Source organism: Scylla paramamosain, chromosome 25 (genome assembly GCF_035594125.1).
Source record: "Scylla paramamosain isolate STU-SP2022 chromosome 25, ASM3559412v1, whole genome shotgun sequence".
Taxonomy (NCBI): Eukaryota; Metazoa; Arthropoda; class Malacostraca; order Decapoda; family Portunidae; genus Scylla; species Scylla paramamosain.
In genome coordinates, this window is record NC_087175.1 from 2,104,579 (window position 1) to 2,122,090 (window position 17,512).

The following is a 17,512-nucleotide window of genomic DNA, read 5'->3' on the forward strand; positions in this document are numbered from 1 at the left end:
AAATCTCTCTCTCTCTCTCTCTCTCTCTCTCTCTCTCTCTCTCTCTCTCTCTCTCTTATAACACAATCTACGAATATTTCTCCCTCACTTTTAATCTCATAATAATAAAAATACAATAATGATGGTGTAGTGGAAGCTAATTAATCAAATAAAAATAAAGGTGAATGGTAAATATCTGTACACTCGTAATCACTGTTATTGTTTGTGTGTGTCTCAGCTGCGAGTCGCATTTTGCAGTTATTTTTATCTCGTGGGCGTGTAATTAAGTTGATATCTCCACCAGTCATTTCTCGGCATTCTACTTGAGTCTTCTCCTTCCTGCCATAGTATCCCAGGAGAGTGAGAGAGAATCAAGCTGTCAGAAAAAAAAAAAAAACTTATGACTGAAATGAAAACAAGTTAAACAGAAGGAAACTGGAGAGCTTAAACTGACAGACTCTTAAGAAATAAGCACAACTTAAAAGAACAAATAAATTAAAAGTAAAAAAAAAAGTTCATAAAACAGACAGAAGCTGGGTGCAGCACACGGACGCTAGCCAGCCCCCATACCAGAGTACAAGTCAAGTATTGGAGGAAGAGGAGGCTCCAAAGTAGGGAAACTGAAAGGGTCACGCAAAGCAGGGGCGGCTGCAGGCGGGTCCAGGATGATGCAGCAGCAGCAGACCCAGCACGGGGCCACCATGACGGGGATGGGTGAGTGCTGATGTGTTGGGGAGAGGTGACTGTGGTGTAATAGAACCTCATAAGACTCCCATAGGGTCATCACACCCTGTCATATCATATTGATATAACATTATTGTTTTGGGGACTATTGAAGTAACCTTACCTAATTATAACTGTTTCTGAGTAAAATATGCTTTCTTTACATGATACACACATTGAGAAGGCCAGCCATGAAATTATTGAACTGAATTATTCTGGTCTGACCTCAGCTTATCTAACATAACCTAACCCTCGTGTGATGGTTATCTTACTGTTACTGAAAAGTTTTGTCCATCAGTTAACACTTGTATCTGAAATCATTAATTTTTTGTATGTTTTTTTTTTTTTTTTCATGGTATTTATTAGGCTGTGCTGGTAATGGTCAGAACGTCAGCCCAGCAGGGGTGTTATGTGTAAGTTGCTGCCTATTCACTGTGTTCCACCTCACACAGCCTCACAGCAAAGCCAGCAAACGCAGCAAGACCCACAGCAGCAGCAGCAACAACAACCGCCGTCACAACAGTCACAGGGACAGCAAACACAGCAGCAACAAACACAGCAACAGACACAGCAACAACAGCAACAGCAGCAACAACAACAGCAACAACAGCAACAGCAACAGCAGCAGCAGCAACAACAGCAGCAGCAGCAACAGCAGCAGCAGCAGCAACAACAGCAGCAGGAGGTTAAGCTGGACAGCATCAGCCGGGTGAAGAACCATTATGGTCAAATGAAGGATGCACTGATGGTGAGTCTGCGGTGATGGTGAGGCTGTGCTATTGTGGTGAGGATGTGGTGAGGCTGTGGTGATGTGGTGAGGCTGTGGTGATGTGGTGAGGCTGTGGTGATGGTGAGTCTGTGGTGATGAGGTGAGGCTGTGGTGATGTGGTTAGGCTGTGGTGATGTGGTGAGGCTGTGGTGATGGTGAGGCTGTGGTGTTGATGAGGCTGTGATGATGGTGAGGCTGTGCTGTTGTGGTGAGGCTGTGGTGATGAGGTGAGGCTGTGGTGATGGTGAGGCTGTGGTGTTGATGAGGCTGTGATGATGGTGAGGCTGTGGTGATGGTGAGGCTGTGGTGTTGATGAGGCTGTGATGATGGTGAGGCTGTGGTGATGGTGAGGTTGTGTTGGTGAGGCTGTGATGATGGTGAGGCTGTGGTGATGGTGAGGTTGTGTTGGTGAGGCTGTGATGATGGTGAGGTTGTGGTGATGGTGAGGCTGTGATGATGGTGAGGCTGTGGTGATGGTGAGGCTGTGGTGATGGTGAGGCTGTGGTGATGGTGAGGCTGTGGTGTTGATGAGGCTGTGATGATGATGAGGCTGTGGTGATGGTGAGGCTGTGGTGATGGTGAGGCTGTGATGATGGTGAAGCTGTGATGATGGTGAGGCTGTGATGATGGTGAGGCTGTGGTGATGGTGAGGCTGTGGTGTTGATGAGGCTGTGGTGATGCAGTCAGGTTGAAGCTAGGAGTGATAGAAGGGAGCATGGTAGACAGAACTGGTAGGGAAGTGAGGCAAGAGGTTCTGCTGTGACTTGCAAGAAAAGGGGAACTGACAGAGATGAAGGGAGAAGGTTAAGGGAGTCATAGAGGCTGATAGTAATGATAGGATAAGGCATACACTGGTTGGGAGCTTGAGGTGATGTGTATGTAGTTTTGGAATCTGCTTTTGCTACAGACTTTTGCTTCTTTCTTTATTTTTTTCACTATTGGTTGTTGATTATATATTACCCATCTAATTTTCACTTACATTTTCATTTAATCCCAATCAGATTTTTCACTTTCACTTATTTCTGGTCTACAGTATCACACACTACTACTTTTGTTCTTCCTCTTATTTTCTATTCTATGTACATATTTATCTCCCTGATGCCTTACTTCCCTGTGCAGCCCCAAGCAGGGTGGCCACAGCAGAAGTGCCACTACCTCTTCCTACCCAAGCATTCACTTCTCACTTGTTCAAACATTCAAAACATTTCTTTCATGTATATATTTCTTTACCCAATCCTTTCACCTTCTTAGTGGCCTTTCTCTCCTCTTAGCACCTTCAACTTCACTAACATACATTTTCTTTACAAGTTCTTCTTTCTTTATTCTCTCAGGATGGCCTCACCACCTCAGTGTGTTCCTTTTCTCCTATTCCACTACTTTGTAATGTACACCACTGCACAGATGCTCGTACCACATCTTTCGTACACACTGTCATTGCTCTCACCCTCCCCTCTTGCCCCTCCACACACCTCTGAGAAGATTCATTCCTCCAGCATGCATTCTTGATTGTTGTGCCCTGTTTCAAGTCTGCATGTCAGTATTGGCCTTTCTTTACATCCATTGACATATTTATCTCTTTCATGACTCTTGTAAGTGATCCTGTGACTCACCTACTTTTCTTTTCTCTTATCTCTCCATCCATCTCAACCTGTTTACCAAGCACTGTTCCCAGATGCTTCAGTTACCTTGTCTCTTCCATTCTCTCTCCTTGCATAAATATCTCACAACAGCCCACAGTGAGTCATGTCTAATCTTTCCCTCCCCACCACCAGGAGGCTCTCAGTGCAGCAGCAACCAATGTGGGGAACAACAACCAGGTGGATCAGGGTAACAGGTAAGAACCAACACCCTTAACTCTCAGGTATTAAAGTGGTGTTCTGTGTGGCAGCTCCACCATTTATCCTTCTGTTTTGGATGATCCTTCTTAACCTCTCTTTAGGAATTGGCACTCTCATTGGACCCTTTTTGTTTGCACCTTTTGTTGCCCTTGGCCAGTGCCTGTCTTACATAAAAATAAATAAATAAATAAATTGTTTTTTTTTTTGTCCAAGCTTCAGATTGTTCACCTTAAATAAAGTTCACTATAACAGACTTGGTGACATAGAGTGAATTGTTTCCTTGGTGCTTGAAATCTATAAAGTTGGTTAATTTCTTTGTGAGATACCAGTACATGCTGATAATCTGGTCATTAACTCTCCTTCTCTGTCCCTCTCACTCAGGAATGCCGGGGAGATACAGCACGCCAAATTTGAGGAGAACATTGAGAAGTTCTACACACTCTGTGACCAAATGGAGCTGAACCTTGTAAGTGAAGCTGGCATTGTTTGGTGTGGTCATGACACTTGTGTTTGTGGAGGTGTGGTCAGCTGCTCTTCCCTCTAGAGAACACCCAGCAGCCACTGACAGTCATCTATAGGAGGTCTCTCATACTTCCTTTTTTTCTTCATTCATACTTAAAACTGTCTCCATAAAACACCTCAGTGCTCTCTCTCTCTCTCTCTCTCTCTCTCTCTCTCTCTCTCTCTCTCTCTCTCTCTCTCTCTCTCTCTCTCTCTCTCTCTCTCTCTCTCTCTCTCTCTCTCTCTCTCTCTCTCTCTCTCAGGCATTAAAAATAGAAATCCTGAAGTAACATGAAAGTTATATTTGGCACTAGTCAGACCTCATCTAGATTATGCTGTGTGGTTCTGGTCCCAGTATTACAGGAAAGATGCACCACAGGTCTGTTAGAATCAGTACAGAGGAGGATGACTAAAGAATACAAGGGATGAGAAGTACTACTCCTTTTGAATAGGCACAGGTTAAGAGGGACCTGGTAGAAGTCTTTAAGTAGTACAGGAGGCAGAACAGTGATTACAAGAACAGAATTTTCAGAGTCAGAAATCATGATAGGACAAAAAATAATTGGTTCAAGCTTAATAAAGTTAGATTAAAGCAGATAAGAAAGAATTGTTTTTTAAAGTGGTAGATGGATGGAACAGACTCAGTAATTAGTTTCTTAGTAGTGAGTAATTAGGGAGCTTCATAAGAAGATGAGGCAAATCTATGGATGAGGATGATAGGTGTAAAATATGTAGGTATGCTTCATGCTGGAACTGCCTCATGGCTTCTTGTAGCTTCCATTATTTTCTTATGTTCTTATGTTCTCTCTCTTAACATTCTCCTTCCTTCCGCAGAGACCAGCCATTGACAGCCAGCTATAGAAAGTCCTTGATATATCCTTACTGTTCTTCACTCACACTTAAATTCCTCCACCAAACACCACAGTGCTCTCTCTCACTACTTTTCTTCCTCCCACAGAGAACTGCCATTGACAGCCAGCTCCAGGCCAAGGCATCCCAACTCAACACACCAAACTCCATCAACACTCCGCCCGTTGAGGTGCAGAAATATGTGCAGTACCTTGGCACAGTCAGGAACCAGGTGGTGTTTGCCAAGGACATCCATACAGCGCTGGTGGACGCCGCCCGCATGACCACCAGTGCCATGACCACCATGGAGAATGCCAATTGATCTCTGGGCTTTCATAGTTCCTTCTAGGTGTTTTTTATCACAGGACTCGCCTTTGTGTCTTGCTCATCCTGGTGTTAGTTGGTGGAAGGTGTGGTTAAGGCATTATCATTTTGTGTAATATCCTTGTTTTTGCTTGTGGGAGGCAGATTTTATGTGTGATTGGACCCTCATCTGTGCAATCTCTCTCTCTCTCTCTCTGTTCCTCTTTCTAGCAGAGAACTTCCTTAAACAACTCAAGTCCATCCAGCAAAACTCTTGTAAAACTTTAAATTCTTGTCTTATCTTTTTGTCCTTCTTCATATAGCAAATCAAATTTTGTGCCTTGTCTTCATTTCTGTCTTGAGCTTCATGTCTTGACCTTTCTTCAGACACCCACTCAAAATTCCCATCCTGTCTCTCTATTTATCTTGGGTCACACATGTCTTGCCCTTCATTCAGACTCAATCAAAAATCCATCCTTGTTTCTTTTTCCTTTTCATGTATCCTGGGCCACACACCTCAAGTCACACATATTGAACTGTCTTGGGTGTCTGCCTCAACGTGCACACACACACTGAGTACTTCTTATACACTCTGGAAAAGTCAGGTTGTGGAGGAGACACTACAGCTAACATGAGGATGAGTGACACAGTATGAGGTCTTGCTGTATTAGTATCCAAAATGTGTATGTCTGTTTATGTGTTTGTGTGGATGAAGTGACCAGAAAAGTAATAATAGGCATGATAAGAATGTAAGGAAAGCTGCAAGAACAGGCACTGAGTAAATGAACAAGTATTTCTGTAATATCTATGAGAGAAAAGTATTGGTCATCCATGCATCTGTCACCTCATTTACAGCTTATGATTGCTTGAAATGAAACAGTTTCTTCCCTTCTTTATTCAACTTTTCACTAAGGTCCCTACATTATGCTGGTGGCTGGAAGCAGTAAAGGGTAAAAGGAAGTAGAAAGCCACTCAGAATTGGGACTTGAAATATCTATAACTCTCTTCCCTTCTTTGGTCACTTGTTGGCTCCCTGTGGTGTGTTAGCTGTTGGAAGCACTGAGGAGTAAAAGACACGAGTGACATTTTATACCAGAGAGTTGGGAGGTCATGAAATATTTGTACCAGAGAAATGAGACTTAGTGAAATATGTATACAAAGAGAAATAGCTACATTAGTGAAGTAAAGGGGAAATGTTTAGATATTTTATAGAAAATTAAAAGGGTTAGATAAGCTTGATTTTTCTGTATATATTTATGTAGCATAGATCATCAGTGAGAAATCAGAATTTAATCTTGTAATATTTTTTTATGTAGGATAAGTGAGGAAAATTTCTCAAGGTAAAATTATATATTTGTAAGTAAAAGCTATACTGCCATTTTAGGGAAAGTTGGATTATAGTCAAGTTATCAATGGTAGAGAGATAATTATAGAGATCTTTGATAATCATAGAGAGGATTAGCAAATAATGTATTAGATTGATGGTAAGACACTGAGTTAGGATGCAGTAATGTTCCATCTAGGTGTTAAGTCAGGTGTAGGTAGTGTAAGCAAAACCTGCTCACACTGAGGACTCTTAAAGTAAAGTACTGTAGGAAGTCTCTCTCTCTCTCTCTCTCTCTCTCTCTCTCTCTCTCTCTCTCTCTCTCTCTCTCTCTCTCTCAAAATACATCTCTAGCTGTGTGTGTGTGTGTGTGTGTGTGTTATGGAATGGAAGCTAACAATGAACTTTAATGTGAGGGCTCTTGTCATGAATGGCTGAGGAACACAAATAGTTGAGTGGGAGCGAAGCCTGTGTAATTTCTCTCCAAACTAATAAATGTTATTGGAGAAGATACGCTTTTTTAGGTTTACATCCCCCAGTATGCTTGAAATATCACGGAAAACCCATGCAAGCCCTTATCTTTCACTCTCTTTAAAGGACACTGAAAAGGGCGGTAAATCAAATAATAATGCCATTCTACCAAGTCTGTTATCTTTATATGATATTGCTCAGCCTCAATCAACCCCGTCTATATATTATGGTTCTTATTATCACACTCGACTTCCTTAACCCCATGTCCCTTTGCTCTCAGTAATTTCCAGTTTATCACATTAATTGAATTCTATTTCGTTCCTCTCATCAAACTGCTCTCCACAATGCCACGTCTCAACCTGTTTCTCTCAACAGCAACGACTTTCAAGAGCTTATTTTGTAATTTAATCTAGTTTTTCTCATCAAACTCTTTTCCACAATTCCAAGTCTTACTTCAAGCTTCTTTCACCACCACCAACTTTCCGCTGGTATCTTTTCACTTCGTCACCCAACACTCTCCCTCCACCACACCCCGTGATCTCAAAATTGCTGGGCCACGTGCTATATCCATGTTTATTCACATAGGAATATTGATATAGGATACAATATGATTTACAGGAATATGCAATATATAAATACCTTGTGGATTCCTTCAAACCTTCACGCAGTTCATCTTCAGTTCATCATTTACTCGCTTGCAAAATAAAAATAAAAATTCACAAAAATTTAAGTCACCCCTGAAAACTGGCTTACAAAGAGCATGGAGCAGCACAGCCGATGACGATATTGAATAAAGGGGAGTCACGGAATCCCTATTACATGTCATACGAGTCCAGGGAATCATTACAATACCCTCATCACAAGCAACACTGCCACTACAATAAGACAATGCAGGATAACACAAACCCTCTAGGCGGGGCGGCGCGCAAGCCAGGGGAGCCACCTGCCACAATGATCACGGGTACAATTTCGGGCTGCCTCTTCAAAGCTCCTATATATGGAAATTTGAACAGTTACATAGAAAACGCAATATAACTGCAGATGAAAGGCACAAAGAACAAGATGCTAGGGACACAATTTTGACATTGCACCTTTAAGCCGAAACAATCAAGCCTCCCGCGATAAAAATGAAATCTTCCTAGCACCTTACAAGCTACATTACTCTGGCCGCCAAGCGTCACCTCGCCACAGTGCATCCCACACCCTGCCTGCTCCCTGGAATCCAACAATTGAAAGAATAATGTACAAATTAAGTTTATTTCCCTCCAAGAAGCCAGTTGAGAAGAATACCGTTCTTTCATTCATTTTTATTCTTATAAAAACCATACATCTTAAAGACTAGATAACACAGTAAACCTATCAATGTCTCTAAGATGCTGGTTACTACTTCTTCTTGAGGGCCTTCTCGGCAGCCTTTGTGGTCTTGCCAGAGGCTTCCTTCTTGTTCACCTCCTTGATGACACCGACGGCCACCGTCTGCTTCATGTCACGCACGGCGAAGCGACCCAGAGGGGCGTACTTCTGGAAGGTCTCCACGCACATGGGCTTGCTGGGCACCATCTTCACGATGCAAGAGTCACCAGACTTGATCTGCTTGGGGTTGGCTTCAATCTCCTTACCAGTACGCCTGTCGATCTTCTGGATCAGCTCAGCGAACTTGCAGGCGATATGTGCAGTGTGGCAGTCCAGCACGGGGGAGTAGCCAGCCTGGATCTGACCAGGGTGGTTCAGCACGATCACCTGAGCAGTGAAGTCGCCAGCCTCCTTGGCAGGGTCGTTCTTAGAGTCAGAGGCCACGAAACCTCTCTTCAGCTCCTTGACAGACACGTTCTTCACGTTGAAGCCAACGTTGTCGCCGGGCACGGCCTCAGTCAGGGCCTCGTGGTGCATCTCCACAGATTTGACCTCAGTGGTGGGGCCAGTGGGGGCAAAGTTCACGACCATGCCAGGCTTGAGGATGCCAGTCTCCACACGGCCCACGGGCACTGTGCCAATGCCGCCAATCTTGTAGACATCCTGTGAAGTGAGAAAAGAACAGTAAGTAACATGATACAGAAGAAAATATGGTGCAAAATGAACTCTTAACATATGCCAATCTTACAACCATGTTAGTAAACTTGAAAGTGTCTCACCTGGAGTGGCAGACGCAGGGGCTTGTCAACGGGTCTGCTGGGGGGCTCGATGTTGTCCAGGGCATCAAAGAGGGTGATGTACTCATAGCTGCCACTCTTGCGCTCGATCTTCTGCTTGCTCCACCAGGACATGTTGTCGGACTTCTCCAGCATGTTGTCGCCGTTGAAGCCGGAGATGGGCAGGATGGGCACGATGGTGGGGTTGTAGCCCACCTTCTTGACGTAGGCAGTCAGTTCCTTCTTGATCTCGTTGAACCTGGCCTCGGAGTACTTGGGCTCGGTGCTGTCCATCTTGTTGACGGCCACGATGAGCTGCTTCACGCCCAGGGTGAAGCACAGCAGCACGTGCTCGCGGGTCTGCCCGTTCTTGGAGATGCCCGCCTCGAACTCACCCGTGCCTGCCGCCACAATCAGCACGGCGCAGTCGGCCTGGGAGGTGCCCGTGATCATGTTCTTGATGAAGTCACGATGCCCGGGAGCGTCGATGATGGTCACGTAGAACCTGTTGGTCTCAAACTTCCACAGGGCGATGTCAATGGTGATGCCACGCTCACGCTCGGCCTTCAGCTTGTCCAGCACCCAGGCGTACTTGAAGGACCCCTTGCCCATCTCGGAGGATTCCTTCTCGAACTTCTCAATGGTACGCTTGTCGATGCCACCACACTTGTAGATGAGATGACCGGTGGTGGTGGACTTGCCAGAGTCTACGTGGCCCACCACCACGATGGAAATGTGAGTCTTTTCCTTGCCCATGTTGGTTGAGGTTTACTGCGGTCTAGGCTCTGTGGAGGAGAACCAGTTAGTTGTCACCAGTAAACCTTAACTGCATTCATCAATATTGCTTGCTGGTTTGTCTGGTTCAGTTAAGCAGCAATTTGTCAATGGTTAATCCAACTTCAATGCTGAATACATGAATGCCAAAGCCACACTACACAAACTTGAAAATAATTTTAATGAATAAGCTTGTTGTAGCAAATAGTTAAATGAATTTCAAGACAATCCAATAAAACTCAGCACTGTGGAACCTGAACAAAAGAAATTTGTCCAAATCCATACGACAAAATCTTGGCAATGATGCATCAAAAGATCTGGTAGTTATTAGTGTGGCTATATAAATAAATAAATAAATAAAATATAAACAAGTCCTTTACAATTAAATCAATGACAAAGATTCTAACCTAACCAACTTATCTTACAACAAAGCCCATCCCTGCCTGTAACACCCATAATACAACCCAACAGTACACAGCAACAAGTACCACCACCTTCACATGTACTATTACACCGAGTGCCCACAACCGACACCTGCCCGTCCTACAACTCTGCCCCACCACAATGCACTGCCACCACACTACACCACACCCTGCCTGCCCCACCACACCGCTCCGGCCACACCACTGCACGTATATCGATCTGCTTCACACCAGCTGTCTCCTGAACCATATGGTGTGTCCAGACCACTTTCTGTACCGCGTTATCGGTGCGTTTGACCTGGCGACAAGATTACGTTCAACTAACTTACTGTTATATGGAGAGAGAGAGAGAGAGAGAGAGAGAGAGAGAGAGAGAGAGAGAGAGAGAGAGAGAGAGAGAGAGAGAGAGAGAGAGAGAGAGAGAGAGAGAGAGAGAGAGAGAGAGAGAGAGAGAGAGAGAGAGAGAGAGAGAGAGAGAGAGAGAGAGAGAGAGAGAGAGAGAGAGAGAGAGAGAATGAAAAGGAACCTGATAAAACACAATTTTCAAGGACACTTATCTAAGAATAATATGCACATAAAACCACATTTTTAAGTATTATCAGGCGTGTCACAAACTTCACTGCCTTACACCACCAAATAAGTACAATGGAATTTAACGTTACGTAACATGCAAGAATTTCCTTTAACACAAAAGAACCCGGATACTCAATTCAAGAAGACCCAGTTACCTTTCACCACCACTCTTCCACACAAACTCCCTTTACCAACATCAATACAAAGAAATACACCCGCACTCCCTTTATCCTCCCTTAGTTGCCTCCACTACCAACACCACCACCACCACCACCACAACCTTGTCCCTTCTCCCTTGCGCTCAAAATCGATACCACCACAAGGACCTCGCAAGCAAGAGGTTTCCCCCTTATACCGGCTTCTAATACCCGCGTGTCTGGTGAGTGTGTGTGTCAGCCAGTCCCTCTCCCCCCGTGTCTCCCTCTCCCTCGCTCCCTGACCGTAGGAATACAAGATGGCCGCCAGTCACCTACACGTCACACCGCGCCTCCACCACACCACATGACACCCACCACCACCACCACATACCAACACTTTTACTGACACGCAAAGTGGACTTTAAATCATATGTACACAAGCTAGATTTAAGCACAAGGCAAAAAGGGCTATATTAACATGACGCCGAGAACAATAAAGAACCGGTACGTACATATAAACTTAGCATATGGATTGATTCTGAAGGCATTTCACGTTAATTTAGTTTTCGCAGAAGTTTGATAGGAAAATGTGGCAGGGCAGGTGATTCATGGGGATTTCACGTGACCGCCACCATCACCACAGCACCGCGCCTCACTCCTCTCCCTCCCCACCCATCCACCACTCCCTGCCACCACCCCGCCGCCGGCCACTTTACCAGGCATACCAACCCAACTTCCTAAATTCCTCTTCTCCTAACACATGCCTTCATATAACTTAAACAGCCTACAATATACACCAAGGATGGCTACGGGTGACGTGCTGCAAAAGGTCGATCTTCCCAACCCACGCGTGACCATGTGGCAAACAGCAACTTAGTAAATCGACATATGGAAGACAAAAGAAACGGGAAAAGTAGTGTTATTTGATGCATGTCGCCGCCGGGAGCGAGAATCGAGGCAAATATGACAGCTAGATGATGTACTTCAGGCTAAAACACGAGCCATGTGTCTTCCGGAACGATAATGGCGGCTCGCGGGAGGCACCCAGGCCCGACCCAGCCAGCCAGCCACCCAGACAACCCCGCCCCGCCCCGCCCCGCCCCAGGCACACTCCTCACCACAGCCACCGCCACACCAACCGCACAAACGCCCAAATCCAGCACAGAACACACCAAAACAGCGAAGCAGGGCGAATAATCCAGGGTACGAGTGGGAGGAAAGGACCGGGAGAAGGATGAGCGAGGCGGCAGCGACCATGAGGTTCAGGATGACAGCCGGCACCCCGCCACTCACGTTTTCCACAATATTTCCCACACTACAGCCAATTCCTGCCTTCCCTGGCACTGGGCACTCCTCCAAGGTGTAATGGCACATGTTCCAGCACGAATCAGTACAGAATAATACCCCTAACCCGGTTAAAATCACTGGATTTGCACGAACTTACCTCGGCAACAGGCCAGCGTCGAGTGGTTACGACGGAAAGGACGGAATCTGGTGGAGGTTTCTACTATATAGCCTCCGCCGCCTCTTCCATTGGCTAACGTAGGCGTGACGTCACATGGAGGCGCGGCACCATTGGCTGTTATCACTACGTCACTGCTGTTCTGAGTTGTGATTGGTGGGTGGAGTCACTGGTCCGCGCAGACTCTCAACAAGCTCAACTGGCGGGAATTTCGCTTTTCTTACGGTGCATTTTAATCCAATGTGGTGCAAAGGTTAAGCTCTTATTTTCTTCATTATTGAGCCACTTACACGGCATCGTGAAATATCTGCACGCCACACTTGGAATCGTAACTGGTATAAACTGAAATGTAGCGTGAGTGAGTTGCGAGGCAGGTCACCGCGAGAAGTATTTCGAACCGGCCGGTCTTGGTGAAATGGTTCTTATGGTTGAATAACACTTTAATCATCCCCCCCAAAGCATGTATCGTGGGAGGCACAACACCTGCATGGTATTCCCGGCGGTTACAGGAAAGGCAGAGAATCATAACAGAGACGTAGAGTGAAGAGTAGCGAGTGACAATGATGCAGATATAATAACTAAAAAGAGATGAAAAAAAAGAAAGAAAGAAATGCACTTGTGTTTATTATTTGACAGATCACCTGTCAATCATTACGTCCACCTGATTAATGGAGCCTCATTATTCTTAAAAGGTATATACACTGTGTTCCTAATTTCAGATAACACGTGGTAATGTTGCAGACATATTAAAACATTAGATATTTATACGTTGATATTCGTTGTTGTTATTATTATTAGAAAGGAGAAAGAAGAAGCATAAGAAGCTTAAAAATAACTGGATGTGTAATATGACACACACACACACACACACACACACACCAACAGCACATACATACAAGCATACATACGTACATACATTACATTTTATGCGTGCCATAAAGCAATATAATCACACAAGCTGAGAATCATCCCAGTTCACCACCACCATCACCACAGCAACCTGCATCCTGACATACACATAGCACACAGATGTGGCAACACTGTCCTGCCACCCAGCCTGCCTTACCGATCAAAACAAACGTAACATTCACAACCTCACAACATTGGTATAACTTATAGCACTTCCTTATTATGTAGGAGATGTTGCTAAGTGCGAGGGTACAATATGGTGGTGGTGGTGGTGGTAGTGAGGTAACGTATGTACACACACACACACACACACACACACACACAAACACACGGTTCACCTAAATGCCCTACTTTCTCTCTCTCTCTCTCTCTCTCTCTCTCTCTCTCTCTCTCTCTCTCTCTCTCTCTCTCTCTCTCTCTCTCTCTCTCTCTCATGCATGAATAACAATTACAGCGGGGAAGAGAATAAAAATATAAGATATTAAAACAGGTTTCCTCCAACCAATACCATCACACCAACCACAAGAAATATTGAATTACGGATAATATCTAATAGGTAACTGTAAAATATATTATATATATTTGAACTTATCTACAAAGCTACAGATGTTTGAAATGAAAGGGAGCTTCCAGTAGTAGTAGTAGTAGTAGTAGTAGTAGTAGTAGTAGTAGTAGTAGTAGTAGTAGTTGTTGTTGTTATTGTGAATCAAATTACATATCTACTGCCATAAATTCTAAAGGGGCATTTAAATTCATTCTGAAAACATTTAATTCTAAACACACAGGATGTGGCTTGGGATGCAGGCATTTAAACTATACTATTAAGAAAGCATTTAATTTTTCACAGGTGCCTTTAAATGCTGCCCTGTACGCCTATACAGAATTTGAATACAGACATCGTGGAAATAAGAGACTAGTAGGAGTGTGTGTGTGTGTGTGTGTGTGTGTGTGTGTGTGTGTGTGTGTGTGTGTGTGTGTAACCTCGTGGGCTGAGAACAAAGAAAACGTATATAAGTAACATGAAGGAAAATGGAAAAAACAGGGTCAAATATTATTGGTTCTGGAGTCCAAAGGTGATCTCATTCTAAGTTTAGTTCATGTTCTGGAGGTAAAAATAAAGGAAATGTAAGTTTTAGTTGAGAGGTAAAGGGAGTAAACTTGATGGATCGATTATTGACTAATAAATCTTACGTTGTCGAAATACGAAAGGCCATATGGCGATCAATGAATGAACAAGTAATGGTATAAATGAAACATGATATACGAAAATTACGTGTTAATATTGGCAACTGATGATGATGATGATGATGATGATGATGATGATGATGATAATAATAATAATAATAATAATAATATATAATAATAATAATGGTAAAGATAAAGGTTACGTAAATATTCATGGTGATGATGATGATGATGATGATTATGATGATGATGATGACCAAGGGAAGAAGTCACCACATTGCGCAACACTTCTATCGATCTGTGTGTCTCTTCCGTCCTCATATTGCGCCACACACACACACACACACACACACACACACACGGGATAGACATGTCGCATACGTGAAAAAAAAAAGAAGAAAACTCAACATATCATTACGTTAATCCTGCAACATTAAGTGACTATACATCTGCATTTACTATTGCTCATGTTAGGTTAGGTCACACTCACCACCTCATGCCAGCGTTCTTCTTCCTTCTTGTTTCCTCTCTGCTGCTGTCGGGAGAAAAAGAAAATATATAAATGAGATAATAATGATAATAATGGTGGTAGTGGTGATGATGGTGATGATTAAATTCCCAACATTCCTTTCGTTTTATTGGTTTTAACTGCAATTTCCTGTGACAACATATGGAGGAGGAGGAGGAGGAGGAGGAAAGAGAATGGGAAGGAAGGGGAAGGAGGAAGGAAGAGAATGAGAAGGGAGGGGAAGATGGAAGGGAGGATTGGTGAATGGGGAAGTGTGCTACGGAGGAGAGGAGGAGGAGGAGGAGGAGGAGGAGGGAAAGCAAGAGGTTTAGGAGGAGAGGAAGAAGATACCGTTTTCTCTTCCATTTTTTTTTTTTTTCTTTTCACCGTAATTGTTTTCTCACGCGTGGGGTGTAAGAGAGAGAGAGAGAGAGAGAGAGAGAGAGAGAGAGAGAGAGAGAGGGGGGGGGGGGAGATGCCGCCAAGGAAATGATGCACGTCAATATACGGGACACACACACACACACACACACACCACACATGATTCCCAGAACAACAAAGGAATGAAAAAAAAAGAAAAAGAAAAGAAAAAAGACTGAATAAAAATAGGAACATAATATTCACCAGCTGTTTAAAAAATCCACACTAAGGTTATCGAAGATGTTAGATTTGTCATTCCAGTATGTGTGTGTGTGTGTGTGTGTGTGTGTGTGTGTGTGTGTGTGTGTGAAACCAATCGAATCTATTGAGAGAGAGAGAGGAGAGAGAGAGAGGAGAGAGAGAGAGAGAGAAGAGAGAGAGAGAGAGAGAGAGAGAGAGAGAGAGAGAGATTCTAACCTATTTCGATTTCCAGACACCTATTTCAACATCGTACCTTTACTAAAACACATCGAACTGCAACGTTATCTATTTCCCTGATAGCAAGAATAAATGCACGCGGCGAGAAAGGAAGGAAGGTGAAGTGTACGTCAATGGTGGTGAGAAGGACGACCGCCATGCCCTCTGATGCACGATAACCTTGGGAATGTTGGCTGTGTACGATACAGCATCATATCTTGCATTCATGTATCCTTTTGGCTCACGTGACTGCAGAAATCTCCCAATGAGAAGGAAGAGCAGAAGGAGGAGGAGGAGAAGGAGGTGGAGAAGTAACGGGCAGGAGGGAGGGAGAGGGAGGGAGGCGAGAAGACAGACCTGTAGTCGCCAGAGGGACATTCAATGGCGATATTTGGGAGGGTGCAGGAGTACCAACCAAACCGAGGCGGCGCGCAACACGTGGGTCACACTGCACCACGTGGCTGCCATGTCTGAGGTGTTCCCAGGGGTGCCTTGTGTTGCACTACCAGTCAACACACACCAAAGCACACATTTGAAGCAGTTAATATGATAAAAACAAACGAAAATTAATTATATTCAATCTACCGGGATATTTGCAAACTTGCCTTTTTTCCCGGGAAGTTTTACTATTTCTATAAGTGGCATTACCTAATACTGACCCTTCTGGCATTAAAAATATTTGTTTTAATGAAAAATTAATAAGTTCTAGCGTAGATTTTGAGGTCTAGGGCATTTATAAAGATACCTGTTGCTTGTTGGCAGGTAGGAGTCAGTCCCAGCAAAGAATACATCATTACCTTATATAGCAGCTTTCTGAGTCAAAATTACGGGTTTAAGGGACGAATTAATGGGCTTCAGTATAAATAATAAGGTTCAGGAAGGTTATGAGGGTGTATGTGGCTTGTTGACAGGTAGGCATGAGTGAAAACATGACGTCACTACTAAGTGGGTGAGTCATCCGGCGGAGGGGAAGAGAAAACGAGGATTCGGAGGTGTGTCAATATTTCGGCACCCACTGCTCCCCGTATTGATTCTTCTATTTATTTTTTTATTACTGCTATCCGAAAATGTTCTATAGTTGAATTAATAAAGAGAAATGAGAGATGATATTTTTTTTCTTTCTATTTCGGTAAGAATTATTGAAGCGATGAAAAGATTCTCTCTCTCTCTCTCTCTCTCTCGTACTGCATCACCCCCTCCGTCTCACTAAACTCTCCCTTGTTCCTCTCCCTCCCTCTCGCTTCCATCCCTCTTTTCTCTCCCTCGCTCTCATCCGTTCCTCAAATCAAACGCATCTCCTCTGTTTGGTCTCTCTCTCTCTCTCTCTCTCTCTCTCTCTCTCTCTCTCTCTCTCTCTCTCTCTCTCTCTCTAAAATGCACTTCAGAATTATGACGGATTTGACAATTGTTTATGTAACCTTGACCGTGAGAGAGAGAGAGAGAGAGAGAGAGAGAGAGAGAGAGAGAGAGAGAGAGAGAGAGAGAGAGAGAGAGAGAGAGAGAGAGAGAGAGAGAATACTGATAAAACTAATTGATCAGAATGATGATATCAATAATAATAATAATAATAATAATAATAATAATAATAATAATAATAATAAAAGTAAGAAAACGTTTGAATTATGAAGGAAAAGATAAAGAAAAGAACGTAGGAAGAAGATGAAGAAAAGAAAAAAGAAAAAGAAGAAGAAAGGAATGGAAAAGGAACTGCATTTTCGTGACCCTGTAAATCCTTCTCTCTCTCTCTCTCTCTCTCTCTCTCTCTCTCTCTCTCTCTCTCTCTCTCTCTCTCTCTCTCTCTCTCTCTAGGGTGCTGCAT

General features: G+C 43.8%; 2 protein-coding genes across 3 annotated transcripts; one reads left to right on the forward strand and one right to left on the reverse strand.

Annotated features, from left to right (window-relative positions):
• The first annotated feature begins 179 nt into the window (after positions 1–179).
• On the forward strand, positions 180–8,776 carry LOC135113425 (mediator of RNA polymerase II transcription subunit 29-like). The gene is made up of 5 exons (XM_064028690.1): positions 180–693; positions 1,155–1,450; positions 3,244–3,305; positions 3,691–3,775; positions 4,769–8,776. The coding sequence occupies exons 1-5, from the start codon at positions 645–647 to the stop codon at positions 4,979–4,981; spliced, it is 705 nt and encodes a 234-aa protein (XP_063884760.1). The 5' UTR covers positions 180–644; the 3' UTR covers positions 4,982–8,776.
• On the reverse strand, positions 8,001–13,511 carry LOC135113421 (elongation factor 1-alpha-like). 2 transcript variants are annotated; one of them, XM_064028680.1, is made up of 3 exons: positions 12,237–13,511; positions 8,890–9,671; positions 8,001–8,773 (listed from the first exon to the last, which is right to left on the reverse strand). In XM_064028680.1, exons 2-3 carry the CDS (start codon positions 9,640–9,642, stop codon positions 8,141–8,143), a joined length of 1,386 nt encoding a protein of 461 aa, XP_063884750.1. In that variant the 5' UTR covers positions 9,643–9,671; positions 12,237–13,511; the 3' UTR covers positions 8,001–8,140. The 2 variants fall into 2 exon arrangements, with proteins under 2 accessions (XP_063884750.1, XP_063884751.1); XM_064028681.1 differs by lacking the exon at positions 12,237–13,511 and adding an exon at positions 10,155–10,237.
• Between the last annotated feature and the right edge of the window lie 4,001 nt (positions 13,512–17,512).

Bases quoted from the DNA above. Each gene is read 5' to 3' on its own strand.
- LOC135113425 (XM_064028690.1), top strand. From the start codon at position 645: ATGATGCAGCAGCAGCAGACCCAGCACGGGGCCACCATGACGGGGATG. The intron at 1,451-3,243 runs GTGAGTCTGCGG...CCCCACCACCAG, and splicing joins AAATGAAGGATGCACTGATG to GAGGCTCTCAGTGCAGCAGC. The intron at 3,776-4,768 runs GTAAGTGAAGCT...TTCCTCCCACAG, and splicing joins ACCAAATGGAGCTGAACCTT to AGAACTGCCATTGACAGCCA.
- LOC135113421 (XM_064028680.1), bottom strand. From the start codon at position 9,642: ATGGGCAAGGAAAAGACTCACATTTCCATCGTGGTGGTGGGCCACGTA. The intron at 8,774-8,889 runs GTGAGACACTTT...CTCACTTCACAG, and splicing joins CCCTGCGTCTGCCACTCCAG to GATGTCTACAAGATTGGCGG.